The 21,920-nt window shown below is 39.9% G+C and overlaps 1 protein-coding gene across 2 annotated transcripts in view; it reads left to right on the forward strand.

The window, feature by feature from the left end:
* Positions 1 to 14,076, forward strand: part of LIN28B (lin-28 homolog B) — an 84,085-nt gene extending 70,009 nt beyond the window's left edge. For both annotated transcript variants that reach the window (XM_062488700.1, XM_062488699.1), the window contains exon 4: positions 13,210 to 14,076. In XM_062488700.1, the coding sequence (XP_062344684.1) occupies positions 13,210 to 13,582 (373 nt within the window). In that variant the 3' untranslated portion in view covers positions 13,583 to 14,076. The remainder of the gene's footprint in view (positions 1 to 13,209) is intronic.
* Positions 14,077 to 21,920: the final 7,844 nt, after the last annotated feature.

The raw sequence follows: 21,920 nt of genomic DNA on the forward strand, positions 1-21,920 counted from the left end.
CTTATGGCCCCTCCGTGCTGCCTTTTCATCTCTTTTGCCAAGACAGGAATATCCTTGAACATGACACTTGAGTTTCTGACTATATGCATCAGTCCTGTTATCACAGCCATGATTATTGTAATATGCAGTAATTTTACAAATTCGCAATAGATTTGACGGGCATGTCAAGTCGCCAAGCTCCCCTCAAAGGTTTTCTGCCCACTGCATTTGAGACAACTACAGGCAAAATAAATTGAGCTGAGAAGTCATCTCATTTAATTGGTGACAAACCATTGACATTCCCTTCTCCTCTCCCTTTTTAGTTGTTGGTCTGTCCATGAGCAGCAGCTTTTGACTCAAGCCCTGCCTTAACAATAGCCTCAAAAAGAAAATAAAGAACTATTCTTGCTGAGCTGTGACAGGTGCAGTGCTTCCACATGAAGCTTTGCAGTGGTAGGAAAATGAAGAAAGAATAACACAGCAAGGCAGAACCTGTGAAGGGGTAGAAGGAAAATAGTCCGGCTGCAAGTAAAAGCATTTGTCCAGCTGCAACTTGCATGAGCATGAAGTGGGAAATGCCCCAGCTATGCTCTGTGTGAGTGGAGGAGTTCATTAAAAATAAGCATTAAATAGCCTGCAATAGGGCTGGTTGATTTATGGGGAATATGTAAAAGAATGGTGTAAAAACCTATTTCCTTAGAGTAGGGATAGTATGCATCTCTCTGCACTATATTTAGAGTGTATTTAATTCAAAGCACACATCTCAGCTACTTTTTAGTTAAGTTCTTTCCAGATCATTATCTCTAACTCAAAGGAAATTCAGTCACAGCTACACAAAACTAAAGTGAACATCTGCATCTTCTGCCTGAATTTGGAGTGTGTGATTCTTTCATCCACTCTTGACATACACATACCTACTAGTGGGGGTCAGATGGAATATTATGATATTGACTAATTCATGAATCCAGATAGAAATCCAGTATATTTTTGTGTGAAAGCCACATGTGTGCTGTGGCCAGGGGTAAATCCCAGGCAGTGTGCCTGTTCCACATTGTAGTTCCTCTGCAAGAGTGTTTGAGGACAATGGGAATTTCATTGCTTAATCTACTCCCTCCCACATCCTGACAGTGTTTATCACACCCACAGTTGTGCCAATGCAATGATTTATGGTTTTGTCTCAAAACTGGAGGTGTGATATGAAGCAAGCTAAATAAACGCTACAAATTGGAAAAAAAAAAAAGTAGGTGAATTAACTGAAAATTTTTCTTTTGAGAATTGGCTTGCATTTTAGTGACTGCATGGATCATCACAGGGTCAGCCTTAGGAGTTTTTGAAAGCAGATCATATGCCTTTGGAAGCATTCTTCTTGGAAAGGGGGCTGTTTACTCAGTAAATATCCATTTATTTTTACATTACCCAAGGAAAAGCTGTGAATGCAATGCAAAATAGTTGAGCTGGAGTCCTGGTCTCTTGCTGATGGTTCTGTATGGTTTGCAGCTTTGGAGTGAGATCCCTGACACTCCCTGCATTCTGCCTGGCACAGCACACTTTTGCTGGCTTGTTTTGCAGTACAGAGTATGAAAACAGAAGGGCACCCTGGGAACTGCTCCTGAAGCTGCCAAGACAGCAAGTAGTGGTGGCACTCGCTGTGCAGAGCTTTGCAGGAAACTGGAATGAAATCTAAGCACAGTAGTTTATTGAGGACATTCTAGTTCAGATTTTTTCATCATTTATAAAGTGTGTGCTTTTTTAATCTGATTCTCAAATTTGTGCTGCCTGCCAGCAGGGAATGTAAAAGACTTGTGGAGGGGATTTCAGCATTTATGTGAAGTCCAATTAAGTCCTCATTTTCTGTGTAATGTTTCCAATGTAATTGAAATTACTTTTCACAACTTGTCTATGACTTTTCATTATAATAGTTGGACAGTGGTGAAATAGCTGTAACAAAGAGAACAGTTTCAAAATCAGGTATTTTGTACATTGTTCAGGATGTGCTTGATTCCTGCACTAGTTCAGTGAATGGCAGTTTGTGGCCCGATCACTGCATGGTTGTAATTTGTTGTACCGTAACTTTCCTTGGTGTACCAGATATAATCCTGAGGGGCACAGACTCAGATCTTCTAAGCTATGAGAACCTTGCTTACCTCTGAAGTCAGTGGGACATAGGCATTTAAATACCTGTAAATGTTTGATTATACCTAATTGTGCTGCGCGGCTGCCTGTGACAGAGAATGAAGTTACTATCACCAGCTTCTGAGCCTGGGGAGGATGAGACTTTTCATACGGGGAATTTTTGGGCCGTGCTTGAAATCCAGAGTCCTGGGTGGCAGACACAGTGTCCCTTCATTTTGTGGTTATGTGGAATTGTGAATATTTTGAATAGATGGTTTGTAAGGAAGAGAGCTGAGGGGATCTTGATTTAGGAGCAAGGCTTTCTGTCCTTTTAGGTTTTCAAGAGTGAGGTTGGTTTAATAAACAGTTGATTTGTTCCTGGAGGTATCCAGGAATATTGTAGGAAGAGACAGATTTCTAAAGGTCCGGTCCCTTGTCTTCTATGAAAAATACTGTTCAGGTGTGACTATTCCCAACCTTACAAAAGACATTTGATTCCTAGATTTAACATTTAGGTGCTGCCAAGAGATTCAAATGCCAAATTTAACTTGCTGTCTGTGTCTTGTGTCAGTTGGCTTTTTTACTGGACAGCAGCAGCTCTGTGCTCTAGCTTTTGTGGCCAAGTCCTCAAGAATTACCCGGTTGGCTTCTGAGTTCTCTTCACCTGTAGGGTCCAAGCCAGTGAGTACACTTCTAACCTACTCAAAAGGTCCCCGAGTTCACCAGGTACCTCCCCCAGTGTGAATGACTCTTAAGTTTGGATGCAAATCTTCCTTCCACTAGGAGGCTGTTGTAATCTTCAGATGGCTGTTCAGCCTTTTGAAGGATTACTAGATTGTAGGGAAGACCCCTGGGTTTCTCATCTTCACTCTCTGGGGAACCAGGGTCAGTGAGAAGTTGCAAGAGCATTACACCCAGTGATGGAAGCAGTACAAGATAGGGGGAGAATACCCATATATATATGGGTATATATACCTGATGAAGACAGGCAGGCATGGAGGCTCTGGGATTCCATCAGGTGAAGAGGACGAAGAGTTCAGCTACAAAGCAGCTCCTGAGATTGGTGGTTTGGTTTTCACAATGGTGCAGTGATACAGATATCCAACACGGACAGCCAGTACAATTTGTTATCGCGCACACTGAGGATTTGTGGCACCCATGTCCCACCCCTCAGGAGCAGCTGTGAGAAAGGACAATTCCAGTGGAGGACAATGACTAGATGGGTTGGGGCCCTGCTCCAGCCTGATGCTGAGAAGCTCCCTCACACTGCCTGCCAGTGAGCTCCATCATCCCTCTAGCACTGAGTGTTTATCCAGAATGAAAAAAACAATAATTTCAGTTTGCTGTCTAGCTGTGAGTTCAAATCCGCTGCCCCAGCTGTGATATATTAAGGTGTTGTGGCAGAAGGATACTCTCAATTTTTCCTGTGGAAGATCTGTCACTAGAAAAATTAGCTGCTCAATGAATAGTAAGAATTGTCTCCATAACCTTGTAGCAGTATGGTAAATAATCATTAAAGCAGGAAGAAACTGAGTTTCAGTCAGGACTAATGAAGTCCTATGGATTTGACATGTTATATATTCCATTCCTAGCCCCTGCAGTATATCACAGTCACCTTTCTGTGTCTTCTAATATGCCCCAGAGTCTAGGATCTAAGGAGAGCAGACAGGCTACCAGCATAACTGAGTAATCCTTTATTTTACTGGGAGTCAGTATTTTCCTTCCAAACTGGAAGAACTTGTAACCATTCCCCAATTCCTTTCTGTGGCCTTTGCACACTTCACTAAGTGACTGCAGAGACACACGTGCCTTCTTCTACCCCAACAAGTAGTTTTAATTTATCACTAGTAACTTGTGGGCTTGCATTAAAATATGTTGCCCTTTCTGCCTCCATGCATTTCCACCCTTAATGTACAGTGCTCCTGCCTTGCACAGTGGGTGCTACTGGATAACTGGAGGGCTGTTTTGTTCAGAGTATAAATGAATTGTTAAGACACAGACACGATGCTGGCATTAATCATTCCTCTGGTTTGTTACTGCTTTTAAAGTTGTAAATTCTGGGCTTCCATAATTGAATTTGTGGCTTGAGTATGAATTTCTGATCAAAATTACAGGAAGGTTGTTGTGCTGTGTTCCGTGAGCATATCCATTAATGTCCAGCTTTTAAACTGTTCTTCCCCTGCCATGATCACAACTGGGGTGCTCTTAACTGAATTGTTCTTTGCTTTCAGTCATTATATTCAAGAGTAGTGTTGCTGCTTTATCAAATCTCCTAATGCAGACAGGGTTCATCAGTCCTGCCAGAAAAATGGATCCTTGGCTTTAATTTTGAAACATCCTTAATTTTAAAATCATTCATTCTTTCTTAGTCTGAAGGCCTGAGCAAAAATAGGCAGAAGACACATCACTCCTCTATTCTTGCCATAATTCTTTGGTTTTGTTTTTTAAATTTTGTGATTTGTGCTGTGCTCTGCTTTCAAATGTTGCGTCAACCAGCAAACACAGGTTTACAAGTGGAACAAAGGGGCTTCAGCCTACACTGCTCCATGGCCTCACAGCTTGTATCAACCAGCCTTGGCTACTGCAGCGCAACTTTTCAGAATTCATACACAGTGCAAATTTCCTGTGTTACATTATTGAAGTTAACAGAAAATAAGCTCAGTGAAGTCATCAAAATTTCACTGGATCTGAGACTGAGATCAGAACTAAGACCACTAAGATGCTCTGTTTCTGGGAACTAGCAATATTTAAGAAAACTTTTATTAACTTAATTGTTATAATTTGACTGCAGTGATATCTACGTTATCCTAACCAAGAGGGATAAAGTGATCTAATTTACCACATACAGGGAAACTATTTATCTTCCATTCTTTTTGACCGTACACAGAATTAACAAAATTCAGGGAAATAAGTATTAAATGTGTGCATGAGATTTTGCCATCCTGAGGCCAAACAAGGAAAAAGGAAACACCAAATTATTATTATTATTTCAGAATCTTTATATGCATAAATGTGGTTTTTATTCCTATGTACACAATTAATAGTGAGAATTAACAGTGAGGATAAATCCGGTGTTGATATAGGGCAGAATAGTAGAAAATAGCATTATTTGTCTTTTAATGCTCAGGGATCAGGAAGTGTGGGACAAGAATACCTGCCTCAGGTGGGAATTAAAAGCTTTAAGATATAAGGCTTAATCCTGTTGCAGCCAAAATCCTCTTTTCATGTTTTACTGTTGCTTCTGCATTTTAATGTGAAAAGTTGCAATTCTTTTTTTCTTTAAGATACTAAACGCCTCTTAAAACTGTGTTACAGAAAATGCTCAGTCCAGGCATTTAATAATAATGTCAGTATATGAAGCTAGTCCATTTTAGACATCTGAAGATGCAAGTTCAGAAAAGTGAGTAAGGTTACTGCTTCCTTTCTCAGTCAGTGATGCAGATTTTCCTTACCATTAAAGTGTGGCTGTAGAGCATCTGAATTATTTAATTGTCCTTGTGAGTATTGAATGCATGAACTTACAGGTGCTGTTTCAAGCAAAACCAAGCACCATGTTTGATTCCCTTTTGTTCCACATTTGGGATAGGAAGTCCTACATGTGATTCATGTGACATGACTTTATCAGTGCCATGAGCTCTGGGAAGAATCCCTATAGAGATAGCTGGCGTGGTCTCCTCATAGGGGGTGTGTCAGGCAGTAACCATCTCTTTGTTTCTCAAGAATGAAATGAAAATGTGAGCTGCTGGTCAAATCCTGCAGTCCTTAACACTCATGAAGCCTATATTCATGTAAGTCATCTAATTTGGTGTATGTAACAGGAGAATGCATTTCAGGGCTAGGATCTTAATCAGTCCATACTCCTGTCACCAGATACTTCTGAAACTTTGTGTGTGATACTGATTTATATGAGGCACCTAAAGTCATACCAGTCTAAACTGGTATTTGGGGAGGAAGAATAGGTTATGAACTTCCAGAGCAACCCTCTTCCTCCTCTTTCTGTACTGTGGCTTGCTTCAGTGCTCCAGCCTACTACCAGGATGCCATTTGCTGTTTCCTGCTGGTGTGAGTTGGCATCACTTGTATTTGCTGTATTTGCTGCTTAGGTTAGGGATGAAATAAGGAACGAAATGGAAAAGGTGATTTTTAACAGCTGATTCCCAGTTACCTACTGCCTTTTTATGTCATCTGTGGATTAACTGATCAGTAGATGTGGAAACCCTGGAACCAGCTCTGCTGAGAGGCAGATAAGGTCAGGCAGGCCTCTTAGCTCATGACCAGCACCTCACTGACCCAGAAAGAGTTGAGCTGGTTTTATGCAGCGTGCATCCTTATCCACATGGCCAGGAGGCTCAAGCCACCACTGTGAAAGGCTTCTAGTGTTAACGGAGCTAGGCTTCTGTGAACAGGGGCAAACAAAGTGTTTGCGTGCGTGGTTTCGTAGTGCAAATAGATTAACAGTAGTGGACTTGCTTGAAATCATGGTATAACATTTGAAAACATGTTTGAAATGAATATGACTGTTTAAAGCATAACTTCCTTAAGCCATCGCTGATTTTGTATCTGCTTTATCTGGATGGATTAAAGCCATTAAAATACCCATCTTTCCATGCTGTATTGCTACTAGAGGAGCAAAAACATCTTTCATGTTATTTAGAAAAAAGACTTCACTTTGTAAATTGTTATTTCAGGACTTTTTAGCTCTTAATATAAAGAAAACCCTTTTGTTGCAATGAATGAAAATGCATCCAAATCAGTCCTCCATGAGAATACATTTCCTAAGGATTTTTATGTGATTGTGTGAAAAAATAATTTTCCTCCATGTCTGTAAAGGGAGCTGAGTGGATAGTAGAGATAAGGTTCCATGGAAGGGAAGAATGGAAACAACATTGTTGAAGTTATTTTTAAGAGCTGCTGTCTCTGTAGTCCTTTCCATTTTTGTGGAGTAAAAGCTGCATTTTGAACCACCCTTCTGTTTCATTGTTGTTCTTGGTTGTAAAAAAAAAACCAAAACAAAACAAAGAAAAAAAAAAACCAAAAAACCCTCATCACCTTCCAGTAAAATTGTATTAGCAGATTTTAAACAATTTTATTTCCCCATGAACTTAAGCTAAATTGTATCCTAACAGGCCTGATTTATCAGGCAAATGCCCCACGTATTTTGTCAGCTTCTTTGTTGGGATGAAGGGGGAGGGGAAACCCGAGTAACAAAAGACCGTAACCTATTGATATTACTTCTGTGATACACTGGGGAAAATAAATTGATTTAGAACTAACCACATAAAACTAGTCGATCTGATGAGTTTACAACAGAGCATTTTTATTTATTTATTTGTAACAAGAGTAAACATCATCAATATTCCACTCTGTGTTATTGGAAGCCTTGCAGACAGTGTGGGTTTGTGTCAGCGTGCTGGGGCTATCTGTAAAATGAAAGAAGGCAAGCTTAAAAAATGGAGGGACCTTGTTTTTCTCACAAAATTGAAAGTCTTGGATCTCTGGTGCCTTGTCATGAGTCATAGGATTCACAGGACAAATAGATAGGTGAGCATTTTTATTTTATTTCTTTTTTTTTTCTTTAAGAGGTTATATTTTTTTAAATTGTATTTCTGTTATTTATCTCAAAAAGCTAGTAAAGCACAGGAAATATTCTAACTGAATTTCACTGAAAAATGCCAGCCTGCAATTAACTTTCCCAGCATGTTGCCTCTGCACAGTGCTTTGCATGTACAAGGAGTTCAGGGTAGCAAATACTCACAGGACCAACACAAACCTAAATGTGGCACCAGTGTGCCATTTTCTACATTGATAATATGCTGTTTTACAACATTCTTGATTAAAAATACTTACAGTTTTAAAATTAAACTGTTTTTTTTTTTCCCATGGATTGGTAAATGAGGGGGCTTGTGAGGTTTTCTGCCTCATTGTAAGCCTGCCTGATGGACAAGCCATAAATGCTCTGATGAAGATTCCTTTCTCTAGTTTATTTAACAAGATAATTTCACTTGACCTTAATTATTATTTCAATATTCACTACTTTAAATTATAATACCTTTTTAGAGTTTTCAAAGTTGGCTGTATTCTCTCCTACATTCAGCTAGAGCTTAAGAATTAAACGTTGATAAGCCAGAATGGTGTAAACCCCAGCAATGCACATCTGAGCAGAAACATCCATTCATTTCCCTGTCAGAGGGCAGGAGCAGAGTGTACATTCCACTCATCTTCTGTGTGTCTTGTTAGCTCACCAAAATGCTTTGGGTTGAAAGGAGCCTTAAAGACCATCCAGTTCCAACCTCCCCTTCCACTCGACCAGGTTGCTCAGAGCCCCATCAAACCTGGCTTTTCAAGCTGCAACAAAGACAACTTGAAATTAGCAGATCCTCAATAGTCCAGGAGATCCTTTCAGCTCTGTTGAGGTGTTGGAGGTCTTTCTCACTTGTTCCAGGTGGTGCCTGAGCAAGCACACTCCACCCTGAACTTTTCTAAGTGTCAGATCCAGGTACTGAGAAGCATCCATTTGCAGTGTTTCATGGCCTTATTTTCCAAACAAGTCACTGAAGCCTTAAACAGTGAAAATCTCAGTCTAAGACCCATTTTTCAGTTTGATTATGGATAGTCTAACTTCCCTTTACAACTATTTACAAAATAGAACAGTTGAAATGAGCTGCTGCCTGTTCCCCCTGCCCTTCTTTAGGTATGTTGTAAAAGTAATGGCTGAAGAGGACAGCACATTTAGGTACAATTTTAAACATTTCCTTGATGCTTTAACTGCACAATTGCATTCAGTGTATTGTAACAGCATCTCACTTGCACACACTGCTGGAATTCCATGCTGTTTGTCAAGGCATTAGTTGCAAGATGGAGTGTTGTTAGCCAAGAATCTTTTTTTTTTTTTTTTTAAATAGTGTGATAGCATTGAGAAAGGAAGAACAAACAAAAGAGGAATTGGTGTGGGGTATATCCTGGTGAATTATTTTAGTCTTCCTCTGACTGTACCCCTTCCATCCCTTTCCTTTCCCTGTTAGATGTTAACTCATTATTCCCTGCTCCCCTCCCCCAAGTCAGTCACTAGGGTAATTTTACAGTTTTTTCACTCAACAGATAACAGTCTGGGGTTACACATATTATTCTCTACTTGGCATATGTGTTGGATTATCATCTAAATTATATTATAAAACATCTTAAAGAAACAAACAGTTGTGTTTACCTAGTGCTGCTTAACCCATCTGAGATTTTACTGTGGAAAACATATTTGCAAGGCAAGGGTATTGTTGTCTTAAAAAGTTTGGGGTTGGGGTGTGTTTCCTGAATAGGAGTATCTGATTGCTGGAATAAGGAAAAAAGCTAAGGACTAGATGGCATTATTTGGTTGTGAAACTGAATACTTCTAATCAATTTCAGTCATCAGCTTCTTGCAATGAATGCAGCATAGTCTATGTTTGAATCTATACACTTCTGCTCCTTCATGTTTCCTTTAATATGTATAGATTTATGCAATCAGAAATCCGTAGTGAAGGAGAATTTAGGAGGTTTTTTTTTAACCTTGCTATATGCTCTCTTCTTTATTCATTAGTAGGTATTAATGTTACAGGTTTTTTGAGAGTATTGAAATATAATGCTAGACAAGTTCCTCAAGGTGTTCCTCTCGTAAGATATTCATCTTTTTCATATTAAAAAAATCACCGTGATTCACTGTCGTGTCAGCGCTGTAGAGAAGAAAGGATTTCCCGTTAGGATAATTGCCATCTCTTTGTACTTTTGAGCCTGAAGCTAGCTAGCAAATCATGGAAGCCTACTGTGAGAAATACAATCCTTTTTTAACAAATCCTTGCTTTTGTTCTTTGTAAGTGCTGATTCTGTTATAATTGTACATTTAAGGGCTTTTTGTGCTTTATTCATCTCATGATAGAATTTCCACGTAAACTTGTATTTAAGCTAACATACATTCTTTCTGTGGTGCTTCAGAAGTGAAGAGATATTTGCTATGGTTGCACTAATCTAGAGTTTCTGAGAGCAGAGTCAAATGAGAATTGGTCCGTTTTCATGGCAGGAGTCAGCTTGTGTATTGTTCTGTGTGTATAGGTAGGTAGAGATGTGAATGTGTGAGCCCCTGTGTGCACATTGTGCTGTCTGCTTCCATGATGTTGTAACACAGGTACACGCAGCAGAGAGGAGCAAAGGGCTGAAGCACTCGGGACAAAAGGGTTAATGCCATGCCTCAATGCCTGGGGATGATGCCATGCATCATTTGTGAGCTCTGAGGTGGCTGACCACTTCCGTTTTGGGATAAATCCCTTGGAAAGGGAAGACATTTCAGAGCAAGTGATCTGTTCTCCTGGTAAGAGTGATTGACAACGAATGAATAAATAGTTAACCTAAAAAATACCACCCTCCTCTGTAAGTCCAAGCATACCCTGGCTGTCACACACACACACACATATATATATGTGTGTGTGTGTGTATACATATATGTGTGTGTGTGTGTGTGTGTATACATATGTATATATTTATATTCTAAAGTAACACTCTACTCAGATGCTTGAATTGATAGGTAACAAGAAGCATCCCCAAAAAGCCGAATCAGAGTTTAAACATGACTGCTTCTGACAGAGTTTTTCTTTCGCAGTTACATTTCAGTGACAATTTAAATAATGTTACAATAAGAATTATAGTATTTTATAAATAGGATGCATTGACTGAATATATATGCAAAGGGTGACAGAGGCTGCTTGAGTGGGAGCAGGGGCCCTGTCAGCAGGTTCTTTGCCGATTGGTGAGGTGAAATGGTCCACTGAATTGGATAACACAGAGCATACCACAGTGACTGATTAAATTGATTTGTCCATGGTTACTGCCTACCCTGCTACTGAGGCCCTTTACCCTATTTTCAAAATTTGCCCCTTTTTTAACCATTCTAAACAGATGCAATATTAAGGGAGAAATGTGCCGATGCATTCACAGCCATAAAATTCCATTTTCTGAATTAAGATCAAAAACACAATTTCCAGAATGTCTGCACACTCCTATACTATACTATACTATACTATACTATACTATACTATACTATACTATACTATACTATACTATACTGTGTTACAATGCATTTATCCCAGGATCAAGTACACTGCCAGGAACCAATGACAAAGATAAATATTGTTCTCTAATATAACCTAAATTACAATTAGTACCATTTCTGTGAATTCTTAGCTGTATTTATTGGAAGAAGAGAAAGTAAAACACTTAGACTTTTACTTTCTGCTGTTGCTTTGTTTCTCTAATTGCAAGACTTATTTCCTTACTACTTTTTCCAGAGGGCGTTTAGAAACCTTGTGGTGGAAGCACAGCTGAATGCCAGTTAGGAAGACTGAATGCTGAACATACTGTCAAGTGGGGGTCACGAATTTGAAAATACCTGCAATGATTTGGCAATAAGCAGTTAGAGAGATACTGTTTAATAACTTGAAAATTATTTTTTTAACTATAGGAGAAAAAATCTTGATGTTTTGGTCTTAGATCAGGATTGTTTGGATTTTACAATGTACTTAGTATGTCATTTCCCTTCCTGTGCTAGGGAAATCAATACTAAGTGATAATGGGGCTGGTACATGTTATTTTCTTTGTGATTCAAGGGAAGCTTAGTCTGCAGTATATGCAGACAAGAGTAATGTAAGCATAGTCTTCAAATTCCACTGAAAAATCACATCAAACTTCAGTGCAGTGGTGACATCAAAATGGAACTAGTTCACCTAAAATACGTTATTGCAATTGTTGTAGAAGTGCAGAGATCATTGTACTGGGCTTGGTTTCTTCTTACTCACTTTTTGGGAAGATACAACAGTATCACAATACTTTCTGAAAGGATAATGAAGTTCTGTTCATTATTTAATTTCTTTAAATTAATGGTCAGTCTTGTAGGATGTGATAGCATGCACTGTGCCATGAGCAACTTGTGCTGTTTTTTTCGTTTTTTTCATTTGTCTGTAGAAATGAAGGTATGGTTGGTATCTTGCTACTAGTACTTGCTATATGGTTAGTATCTTCACCAGTGTGAAGAGATGTGAAGTGGAAGGTGCTAGGGATTGTTTCTTGGAGTGGAATTACAAATGTTGATATTTGCAATCTTTTTTTTTAAAATTACACAGTTTTTATCAATAGCATTTCTTTGCAAGATAAAGCAAATTCAGTAGGTGAGACTCCAGCAGTACATAAGCTTTGCATGGACTAAACTTCTTGATATTGTAAAAGCTGAATACTAGGTGAAATAGTCAAGCAGTGCTTTGTAACTTTCAAGGAATCTGAAAATGTGAAATACCTTTATGTGGATTTCATCCAGAACACTTTTCAGTATTTTATACATAGTTATAGTTACAGTCTGTCTTTTAATCCTTAAGTTGATTCCACAGACCTAAGTATTTGTGAAATAATTTTTAGTTAGATGGTGGTTAAGGGAAAGGACCCCCCCCACCCCAAAAAAAAAAAAAACCCAGAAAAACCAGTTTAGTTCTTTCCAGTAACATGTTTGATTATTATAAATGAAACATCAATGCATTCAGAGCAAGTTTTATAAATCAAACTCAGTGGTGTAATTATTTCTTTGTGTCTTATATTAGAATAACATAATCCAGTAAGTGGTGTTCCTGGTGTGTGTTAGAAGGGATTCACTAAGGAATTGATGGAGAGTTTTTCAGGACTCCCCTGGCTAACAAGGTTAAACAGAAGAGGTTTTGTGAGCTCCGGCCATTTCTGAGAAGTGTTGGAGAAGCCCTGTCCGTGTGACCGGAGGGGCTCTCCGCCCGCCTCGGCTCCCGGCATCCCATGGGAAGAAGCGGCATCCCATGGGAAGAAGCGGCATCCCATGGGAAGCGGCACCCCGGTCGCAGCCACGTGCACGGGGCTTGGGAGTTTCGAGAGGAACCAAACAAAGCGCGGCTGTTGCCGGGGCTTGGCTGAGTTTGTTTGGGATCCGGCCCGTCCTGTGGGATGCCATTGCGGATCCCGTGTCCCCGCGGTGAAGGGAGTCCCGGGGCGGGCATGGCTGGAGATCTGGTGCCCTCTAGCGGGGCCGGAGCTAACCTTGCCGCTCGCATCCATTGCTCCATCTCTGTCTCTGCTCGGTTTCAGATGCTACAACTGCGGCGGCCTGGACCACCACGCGAAGGAGTGCAGTCTACCTCCGCAGCCAAAGAAGTGCCATTACTGTCAGAGCATCATGCACATGGTGGCTAACTGCCCCCATAAAACTCTGTCGCAGCAGCAGCCCACCAGTTCTCAGGGAAGACACGAAGCCGAACCGCAGCCTTCCACTTCTGCCTTCCTGAGAGAAGGGGGAGGAACGCACGGCTTCTCGTCTCCATCGTACCCTCAGGAAGGCAGGTCGGAGATCTCGGAGCGCTCGGGCAGGTCACCGCAGGAAGCGTCCTCGAGTAAGTTGTCTGCGTCGCCTGAAGAACCAAACAGAAAGGGGCCTTCTGTTCAGAAAAGGAAAAAAACTTAATGCATTTGTCATAACGTTCCGTTTTCTTTACCCTCTTGGGATGTCTACCTCATGCAAGTACAGGGGAAATATTTCATTATCAGTAGCTGACCTGGAATTTTAACTACTGTTGAGGAACTGTGAATGTTTTTTGGTTTTCTTTTTGGTTTTTTTTTGTTTGTTTGTTTTTGTTTTTTGGGGGTTTTTTTTGTTGTTTGATTGTTTCGTTTTGTTTTTGTTTTCTTTGATAGACAAATCACTCCAAACGAAATACATTTGAGCAGGGTGCATTATGTTTTACTTTCTGTGTGTATGTATGAGTGTACATGCGCGTGTGTGTTTGTGTACATATCTATAAATATATATCTTTCCATCAGACCATTCTCCAGATCCCACCAGACATTATTGTGAAGCAAAAGTTACAATACCCAATGTTTCAGAACTCATTTTTACAACCTGTTTCCAACTGTGTTCAAAAAGCAAACAAGAAAACCCAATTTTCTGAAATTTCACTCAGAAACAAACCAAACCAGGTAAAACCACACAAAGAACTGAAATCAAGACTGTTGCCTCTCTTGTGAACCAAAGGATACCTTCATGTTTTAAAGCTGCCATATGGTACTAAAGATACTAAGACATCCCCCGTACCATCAATTTGAATTACTTCCATTTTCATCTCCACAAAGTATCAAAACCCCTCCCCTCCCCATGCCAGTGCAGGGGAATTTCATGACTCAAGACAACTCTCATTGCCACCACCACCCTTTGTTGGTGAGGAGTGTAAAGCTCCAGAAAAGACAATGAATGTGTAGTTTCTGTGATGGTTTCTGAAAGCGTTTTGTTAAATTAATATGATTGTAACTGTAATTTAGATGTCTGTTGTGTAGGGGAGAATGTGTAAGTTGTTACCAAACAGACCCTATTGATTGGTGTCAGGATGCCACCCTGGTTAGCCATTTGTCTACTGTGAACATTTAGGGTACCTTGGTGGCAGTAGTAGTCGCAGCAGCAGCAATTTCTCTTGGTCCCAAGTCGTGTCCCTCAATTTAAAAGGTCTTCCCCCTTATTTCCTGTTGAAATACCATGGAGAGAACTCCCCAGGGATTTTTGTTGTTGTTGTCTGTTTGGGTTTTAAAGAAAGCAAAATGCAGAGCTAATGAGATTCTGGGCTAAATAGTTTCTTAAGAATAAAGGTTGATGGGTGCTTGGGGTTGCTCAGCTAGCCTCCCTAGATGATGATGATGATGATGATGCAGCATGGGCGCAGACCAGCCCGAGTGAAGGGACTTCTGCAAATTTGCCAGAAGCCCTGGGCGTTATCTACTTGTTGTGAACTGGGGGCCACAGCTGACCAGCCTTGGTCCAGAGTGCCCTAGGACCACACACTTCTGTGTGAAAGAAGAGAAAGATTGGTGGCCTCAGAGTGAGACTCCCTGGGCTGCAGGCCTTGCTCGGGGTTAATAGAGTTGGAGCCTATCAAAACTTCGAGTCGCTTTCCATTTGTAGCTTTTGAATTACCAAGTCATACGTAGGATAACATACTCTGACAAATCCCATTGTGGATGTAAGTTAATTAGAGAAACCTGTATAATCCTTAACATTGGCAATAAACACAGGCTGTTAAAGCTTGAAAGTGTCAGGTAGGTTTAAGCTCGGATAATCAAACTAAAGAAACAGCCTGCATGAAAGGCTACAGTGAGCCAAAGTCTTACGGTGGGAGCTCCTCTGCAGCCGATGGGTACAACAGGTATGCAGCTGGCTTGGTGCGTGGCCTTCCCCTTCCCGCTTGTCCTGCCAGATGAGACTTTTCCTGGTGCTGCTGCTGCTTCAGTGAACAGGTAGTCATCAAACTCCTCAGTGAAGGGCACAATTTTGAGAGAATTATTTTGTGTGAATTCTTTGCCAGTGTTTGCAAGAATCTCAAGGTTTGTACTGAAGTTCTCAGTATGCTAATGCAAAGCTTACCTTTGACGATATTGAATGTGATATATCTATAGAGAACTTCCTTGCCTTACGTAAGGATAGTAAACTTATTTAAATTATGTAGACAAATCAAAGTGGCATTGCTTAACCTTCTAGTCGGTGTAAAAACCAGGTTAAACAGCAAAGATGCAAAACTTAGGTCACTTTGAAAATTTAAACCAAAGTTCCTTGTAGAAATAGGCAACTGTGGATTTGAAAACTGGTCATTCCCTGTTTATATGTAAGAAGTTCAGAGCTGAGATAAGGAAATGTTTTCAACATGTGGATTTTTACTGGTGCTGTTTGAAATCACTGTGTGCACCGAAGTCAGACTGAACTGCTAAGAGCACATACCAAACCCTATCTTGTTGTTGAAAGCTTGAGGTTTTATTTTTATATATTAGAATGTTATCACTGTTACATAACATACTCAGGACAAAGAACTTTACTCAGGGAATAAGTACCATGTAATGTTTTTTCTTTACAGAATAGTCTACAGACCTGCTTACTCAGAACAAACCAAATAGTCTTAGACCTTTTTATCTCTATATAAGTATTATGTACTGATATTAGTAACTACCTCTGAGTTGACGTAGACCTACGTTTCTGATAATCAGATCTCAGCGTTTTGTATTATAAGTTCCTGTGAAATGATGAAGTGGTATTCTGTACTGGTTGCTTATGTGAGCATTTGTGTCTTTACATTCACAGGGTCTGAGTTTTCAGAGATGCTGGGCAACCACAGCTCCCACTGACTTCCAGTCGGAGTTACTGGTGCTTAGCTTTTCTAGGAGGGGAGGGATGGGGGATGGGGGTTCAGGGGGAAGAATAAAAACACAAAAGCATCAAGCCCACTTTGTTTACATAGGCGACAATAAAATTATTATTCTGTTTACAGCAAAAGGCTACCTCATATCTACTGCATGAACACACCTTTGTGCTGCTGTGGCCTTAAAGGTGGCTGTTGATCTATGGTACATACTTTTTATCTGTACTAAATATGTAACTGTTAGTTCACCACTGCAGACATTATGGTAAATACTTGTTTAAGACGAAGCATCCATTTGAAATGATGAGACCTTTCCAAACATTTCTTTCAAAGTTTTTATTTTTCTGTCCAAAGGATTATGGGCACTGTTCACGGGAATAAATACAGCTCCTGAAGAGACAAAAACGTACATTCCTAAGTTAAACATATAGCAGCATAAGCTGCAGTAGGGAACTACTTAGCACTGGGCTGCAGTAGGAAAAAAAAAATCTAGTTATACTCCTTCAATTGTCTGCTCCAAATAAGCAAAGAACCTTTTAAAGGGGGAAGCACAGACTGAGTTTGGGATTCTTCCTTCATGTCTAAGGACAAAATTAATATTCAGCAGCATTCGCTCTGCCTAGATTTCCCCCTATTCACCAGCCTGTCCTTGCCAGAGCACTCCACAATAAAACTCGTTTGAGTAGAAATAGTTCAAATATCTGCTCAGACAGACGTATTTTTCTCCTAACAATAGTGGAGATAAGGTTCAACCTGAAGCAAGAATCTCTCCCCTTCCCCCACCCCAAAACACTCAATGTGATTTAATTGCAAGGGACATTGTGAGATACTTTTTACTCTTCCCCAAGGAGAGGTCATGATATTTAATTACACGCTACAAAAGATAGGTCATGAGGAAGACTTGTATTTGGAGGAAGAGCCAAATAACTTTTTGCTGCAGTTAATGGTAGATCTGGCATTGTAATACCATTTGCAATATTTTGCATTTAGCCAGCTTTCAGGGAGTGCCAAACACCACATTAGGATCCTATCTCTTCCCACTGCAGGCCACCTTTTCCAGCCATTTTATTCTGCACCAGTGTTATCCTGGAGTTCCTGCTTGGTTCCTGCTAACTTAGTTTTGTTAATAGAACCCCATTAAAAGAAAGTGCTTATAGATCTTGTACCATTCTTTGTAAGAAGAATTATAAAAGAGCATGGGAAATCGCATCGAGTCTTAAATTTAATTTAATTAATTTATCTGTAAGAAATGTTTATCATAAAAAATATATATGTATTCCCCTGTGCTAGATATAAAAGTAATTGGGAAGATATGTACATGTGCAGATGCACTGATTTTAATTTCCTAGAAGTCTTAATGAGATTTGAGTATTGTTTTAGAAACAAGCAGAGCCTTGTTAAATGCATTGATCTTATTTTGCTTAGTTTATCAACAGCCTCTTTAAGATCCAGTGGTTGTGTTACCCCTGTTACAACTGTTGACTGATAACAAGAGGTTGATCTATGAACACACACTTCTTTTTTTTTGTTTGTTTGTTTGTTTGTTTGTTTGTATAAACCAGAGCTGTGTATCAGCAGCTGTGGCAGTATTTCTCTGAGAATGTTGAAAAGTAGCAAGGTATTTGTTGCCATTGTCATTGAACCAAATGTATGAACATCTTTGCAAAGGACAATGGTTTTGACTACCTCTTGGATTACTAAATTAAGCAACAACTGTCTGACAATTATCACCAGACTGGCTTTAACTAGTATGTGTTGCTTGTGATAATAATAACAATAACCATACTAGAGACCAAAGTGAACACTGATTTCTATATGTCTTTAATACTGTGTCTTATCTAGTGTTTTTAAATTATCTTCTGTAGTATAGATTACCTCATTGTCCATTTTGACTTGTATGTTGTTTACAAGGTGAAATAAAAGAAAAATCACTTGAATTTTATGTTGTAAGAAAAAAGCCTTGAGTTGAAGTTTTGAAGGTCATTTCACCTGTTTACTGTCTTGAGGGACTAAAGCACTGATTGCCTTTCTACATATCTTGTATTTTATATTCGCATTTCATGCCTAATGTCTTTTTTTTCCTGTCAGTCATGGATATTGTGAGGTTTAAAAGAATTACTTGATTAAAAATAAAACATATAACATTGGCATTTACAGTGAGCCTTTGAAATTTGATTTATTTGCACACTGCATATCACTGGGGAGTTTTCTTTTGCGCCTATGCTCTCTTAAGTTTTGGGATATTAACCTTCAGAAAAAAAATAGTTATATAAGCTGTTGTTGGGGGGAGGGAGGGAGAGAGGGAGAAATAAATGATGCATTCATTCCTGGATCATACTTGAGGTGCTGTAGAAATTGTACCCCAAAACCTATTCAGTTACTGAAATTAAACTGCAGGATTATAGCTTTTGGTACTTACTCTTTGTGAGAATACACTGGACATTAAAGCTATCAGACATTTAAACATTTTGGTTATTCTCTGGGCTGAAAAGCTTTTGATATTTAAGCCTCATCCCATCGTTATTACTCCTTCCATAATCTGTAAGCTTGCATATATCTTATTTCATGCTAATTTAAACTGAAGAGGGGTTTCTTTTTAGAAAGTGCTGTCATTTTTCATTACCTGGAAATTCCTTCCCTAACTTACACAAAGTGTTATTAGTGACTTGGATAACATTAGCTCATCATTCTGTATTGAAATATTTGAGGACTCATATATGCCAGCTCCAGTGCCTCTGTTTTAATGCAGGGCTATGCATGCAGGTGATCAACAGCAAAATTTAACAACTTCTGCTAATACAAGGCAGAATTTTTTTTTCTATTTGTGCAAACACCTGCATGAAAGGGTGACTATCTACTACTCTTCTAGTCATAGAAAACTTCCATTTACTTCCCCTCACCTCTCTAATGCATGCCCTCAAAAAAGAATCAGCTATGAAGATGTGTCCCAGTCACATGTCCAGTCACATCCAGTCATGTCCTCACATCACTTCCAATCTGTAGCCAAATGGTTTCATCACTCTCCTGGAATGTGGAAGACATGCCTCTCAATCCCCTTGGCTAAGATCCCACACGTGTCCCACTTCTGGTGTCAGTCATGAGGAGTGAGGCTGTCTGAAACATCTGATGAATGCTATGTGAAGAACACAATTCACACCAGGTGCCATGAGCTCCTGGCCTACCTTGCCCCAGTGTTCCAGGGAGCAGGAGGGAACACCTTGGGCATGCCACCACCTAATTCCTGGAGCACCCTGCAAGGTGACACAGGCAGGAGGAAGCCACCTCTGGGAGCACTGAGTAGCTCTGGCCATGCATAGATGTAGGAATCCCTTGGAACAAGTGAAATGGAGAAACCTCATCTCCAGCAGTGTATGATGCTGACTGAAACCAAAGCACCTGGAAGAACAGCAGCATCTAATTCCTCCCACCTCATCTCCCAAATGAGCAGCCCTCCTTCCCAGATCCACTAAAAGCATTTTTATCCTTTCAGTAGCTGCCCCGGGACAGTTTAGAACTATTGTCATCATGTTGAAGACAGGAAGCCTTGTCTTGTGCATTAGGCAAAGGCAGAGCATCAGCAGTACCTAAATCCAGTGCTGCAAGCCAAGGCCCCCTTCCTAACCTTTCAGAGAAGTGGTCATTGCCAGGCAGCATTAATGACAACATTGCTCTGTGCCAACAAGAAGAAAGCTTTGGGTTGAGACTTCTAAATTACTCTAAATTCAATAGAGTAACATCGAAATCACAGAAGCTTTTTGGAATAACAATAAAAGTAGCAGGTTTATTTTCTTCCCTGTTTCTGTGGGTCCTGGGACACATGATTCCAAGCTCTGGCCTTTATGTAACCCTAAGTTCCAAAATAAATGTAGACATTTTTGAAAGAATTGCATGTGTTCTTGCAATCTGCTGGGAGCAAGAGTTTACACAAGCCATTCATTTCAAAACTACTTATAATTTGTGGTAGACTCAGCATACCTATTTCCTTCCCTCAATGCCAGTTGACTTTTCCCCAATAACAAAAATATCCCAGATGCAAGTAATTTAACATACTTTCAAGTTCTTCACATAATTAGCCCTCTCACTTCCTGTATACTTGCACAGGAAGACTGTGGTGGACAGGAGGCAATTAATTTTGTGGATGTCCTGCTCCTGGTATTAGTATAATTCAGGTGATGTCCCAATTAATTAATGTAAACACCATTTTGGCAAAGTGCTCTGCTGTTTCCAGTGTTGTCTGCTGCCTGCAATGCTGTTGACCTCTAGGATGAGCAGTCCCCTCAAGAGCATGTTACTCTGCACCAGTTATTATTTTTTGCAGTCATTGGCCGCTGCATGATTGCAGTGTAGCTGCCATCGAGCCCCAGGCACCTTTTCAGGCTGCTGATGCTCAATTAACATGCAGCTGGTCGATTTTTGTTTGCTGGATGTTCAATATTTGTCCCTAGGCATGACTTGCTGCACAGCTCTTAGCCTAGATATTCAGGGCTGGAGCAGCTAAACAGTTCATAAAGCAACAGTGATGGACTGGGGATGTTTCTAATATTGGGCCAGCCAGGAGAAGGCAAACTAGGCAGAAAGTGAAATGACAAGCACTGATCTTGGGTATCCATCCAGGTTAAGATGCTTGCAACCCCATTTATTTACAAATAATCCAGGAATCCAGGCCAGGAAGTACCAGTTGTTTATCTAGTTTGACCTGCTGGACTGCACAGGCTGTTAAATTCAGGGCAGTTATTCCAGCATTGAATTTTAGCACTTGGCTTTAACTGGAGCCATGTTTGCTTGGGTACTTTTAATGTATTTTCTAATTGGGCTTTAGATCAGGCCTGAATGATTTTGAGGAAAAAAAAAAGAGATGCTGTGCTCCATGACAGCTTGTTTTAATCACCTGCTGCTAATAAGTAGTGCCTCATTTCCAGTTCCACTGGCTTCAACTTCTAGCTCTTTGTCCACTATAGTAAAAAGTCCTATGTGCACCAATAAGGAAATAAGGAAATTCAACCCTCTTTTTTTTTTTTAGTTTTTAAAATTATAGACAAGACCCTGTATATATATGTGTGTATATATGTATATATTTTATGTAGAGTTGCCTCCTCCTTTATCAGGATTTTGAGAAACCTGCTACTTGCCTCATTCAGAATCCTTTAACTTCTATGCTGGGATAGCATAGCAGCTCTGGCTTTAAAATCAACCTCGCTGAGCTGCCAGTGTTCATCTTCAATGTACTAGAAAACTGGTTCTTTTGTCTTCTTTCCCTTTTAGAAATGTGCTGGATTATCATGCACTGGGTTCTTTAAAGCAATTAGCTAAAAATGCCGCACCAAAACAAAATAAAAAAAAAAAAATTAAAAAACAACAATGAACAACCAAACCACTTCAGTTGGAGCATCCAAAATATTTGAGGCAATCAGGCTAATCAGACATTTTGGAAAATACTGGCTGAAAGTTGCTAGAATAATGTATAATAAGTTAAATTTGGAAGTGTTTTGGGAGTTGCCTATAAAAGAAAGCAGCAATGCGGTTTCTCCCCCAAGGCAGCACAGCAAGGGTGGGGGCTTGGAGTGCAGCAAGTTCCTTTCCATTCAGCCCCCTTTTCTTTCATCTCTCCTTGACCTACACTGACAGCTG

The sequence above is a fragment of the Cinclus cinclus genome, chromosome 3, assembly GCF_963662255.1.
Source record: "Cinclus cinclus chromosome 3, bCinCin1.1, whole genome shotgun sequence".
In the NCBI taxonomy this organism is placed as follows: domain Eukaryota; kingdom Metazoa; phylum Chordata; class Aves; order Passeriformes; family Cinclidae; genus Cinclus; species Cinclus cinclus.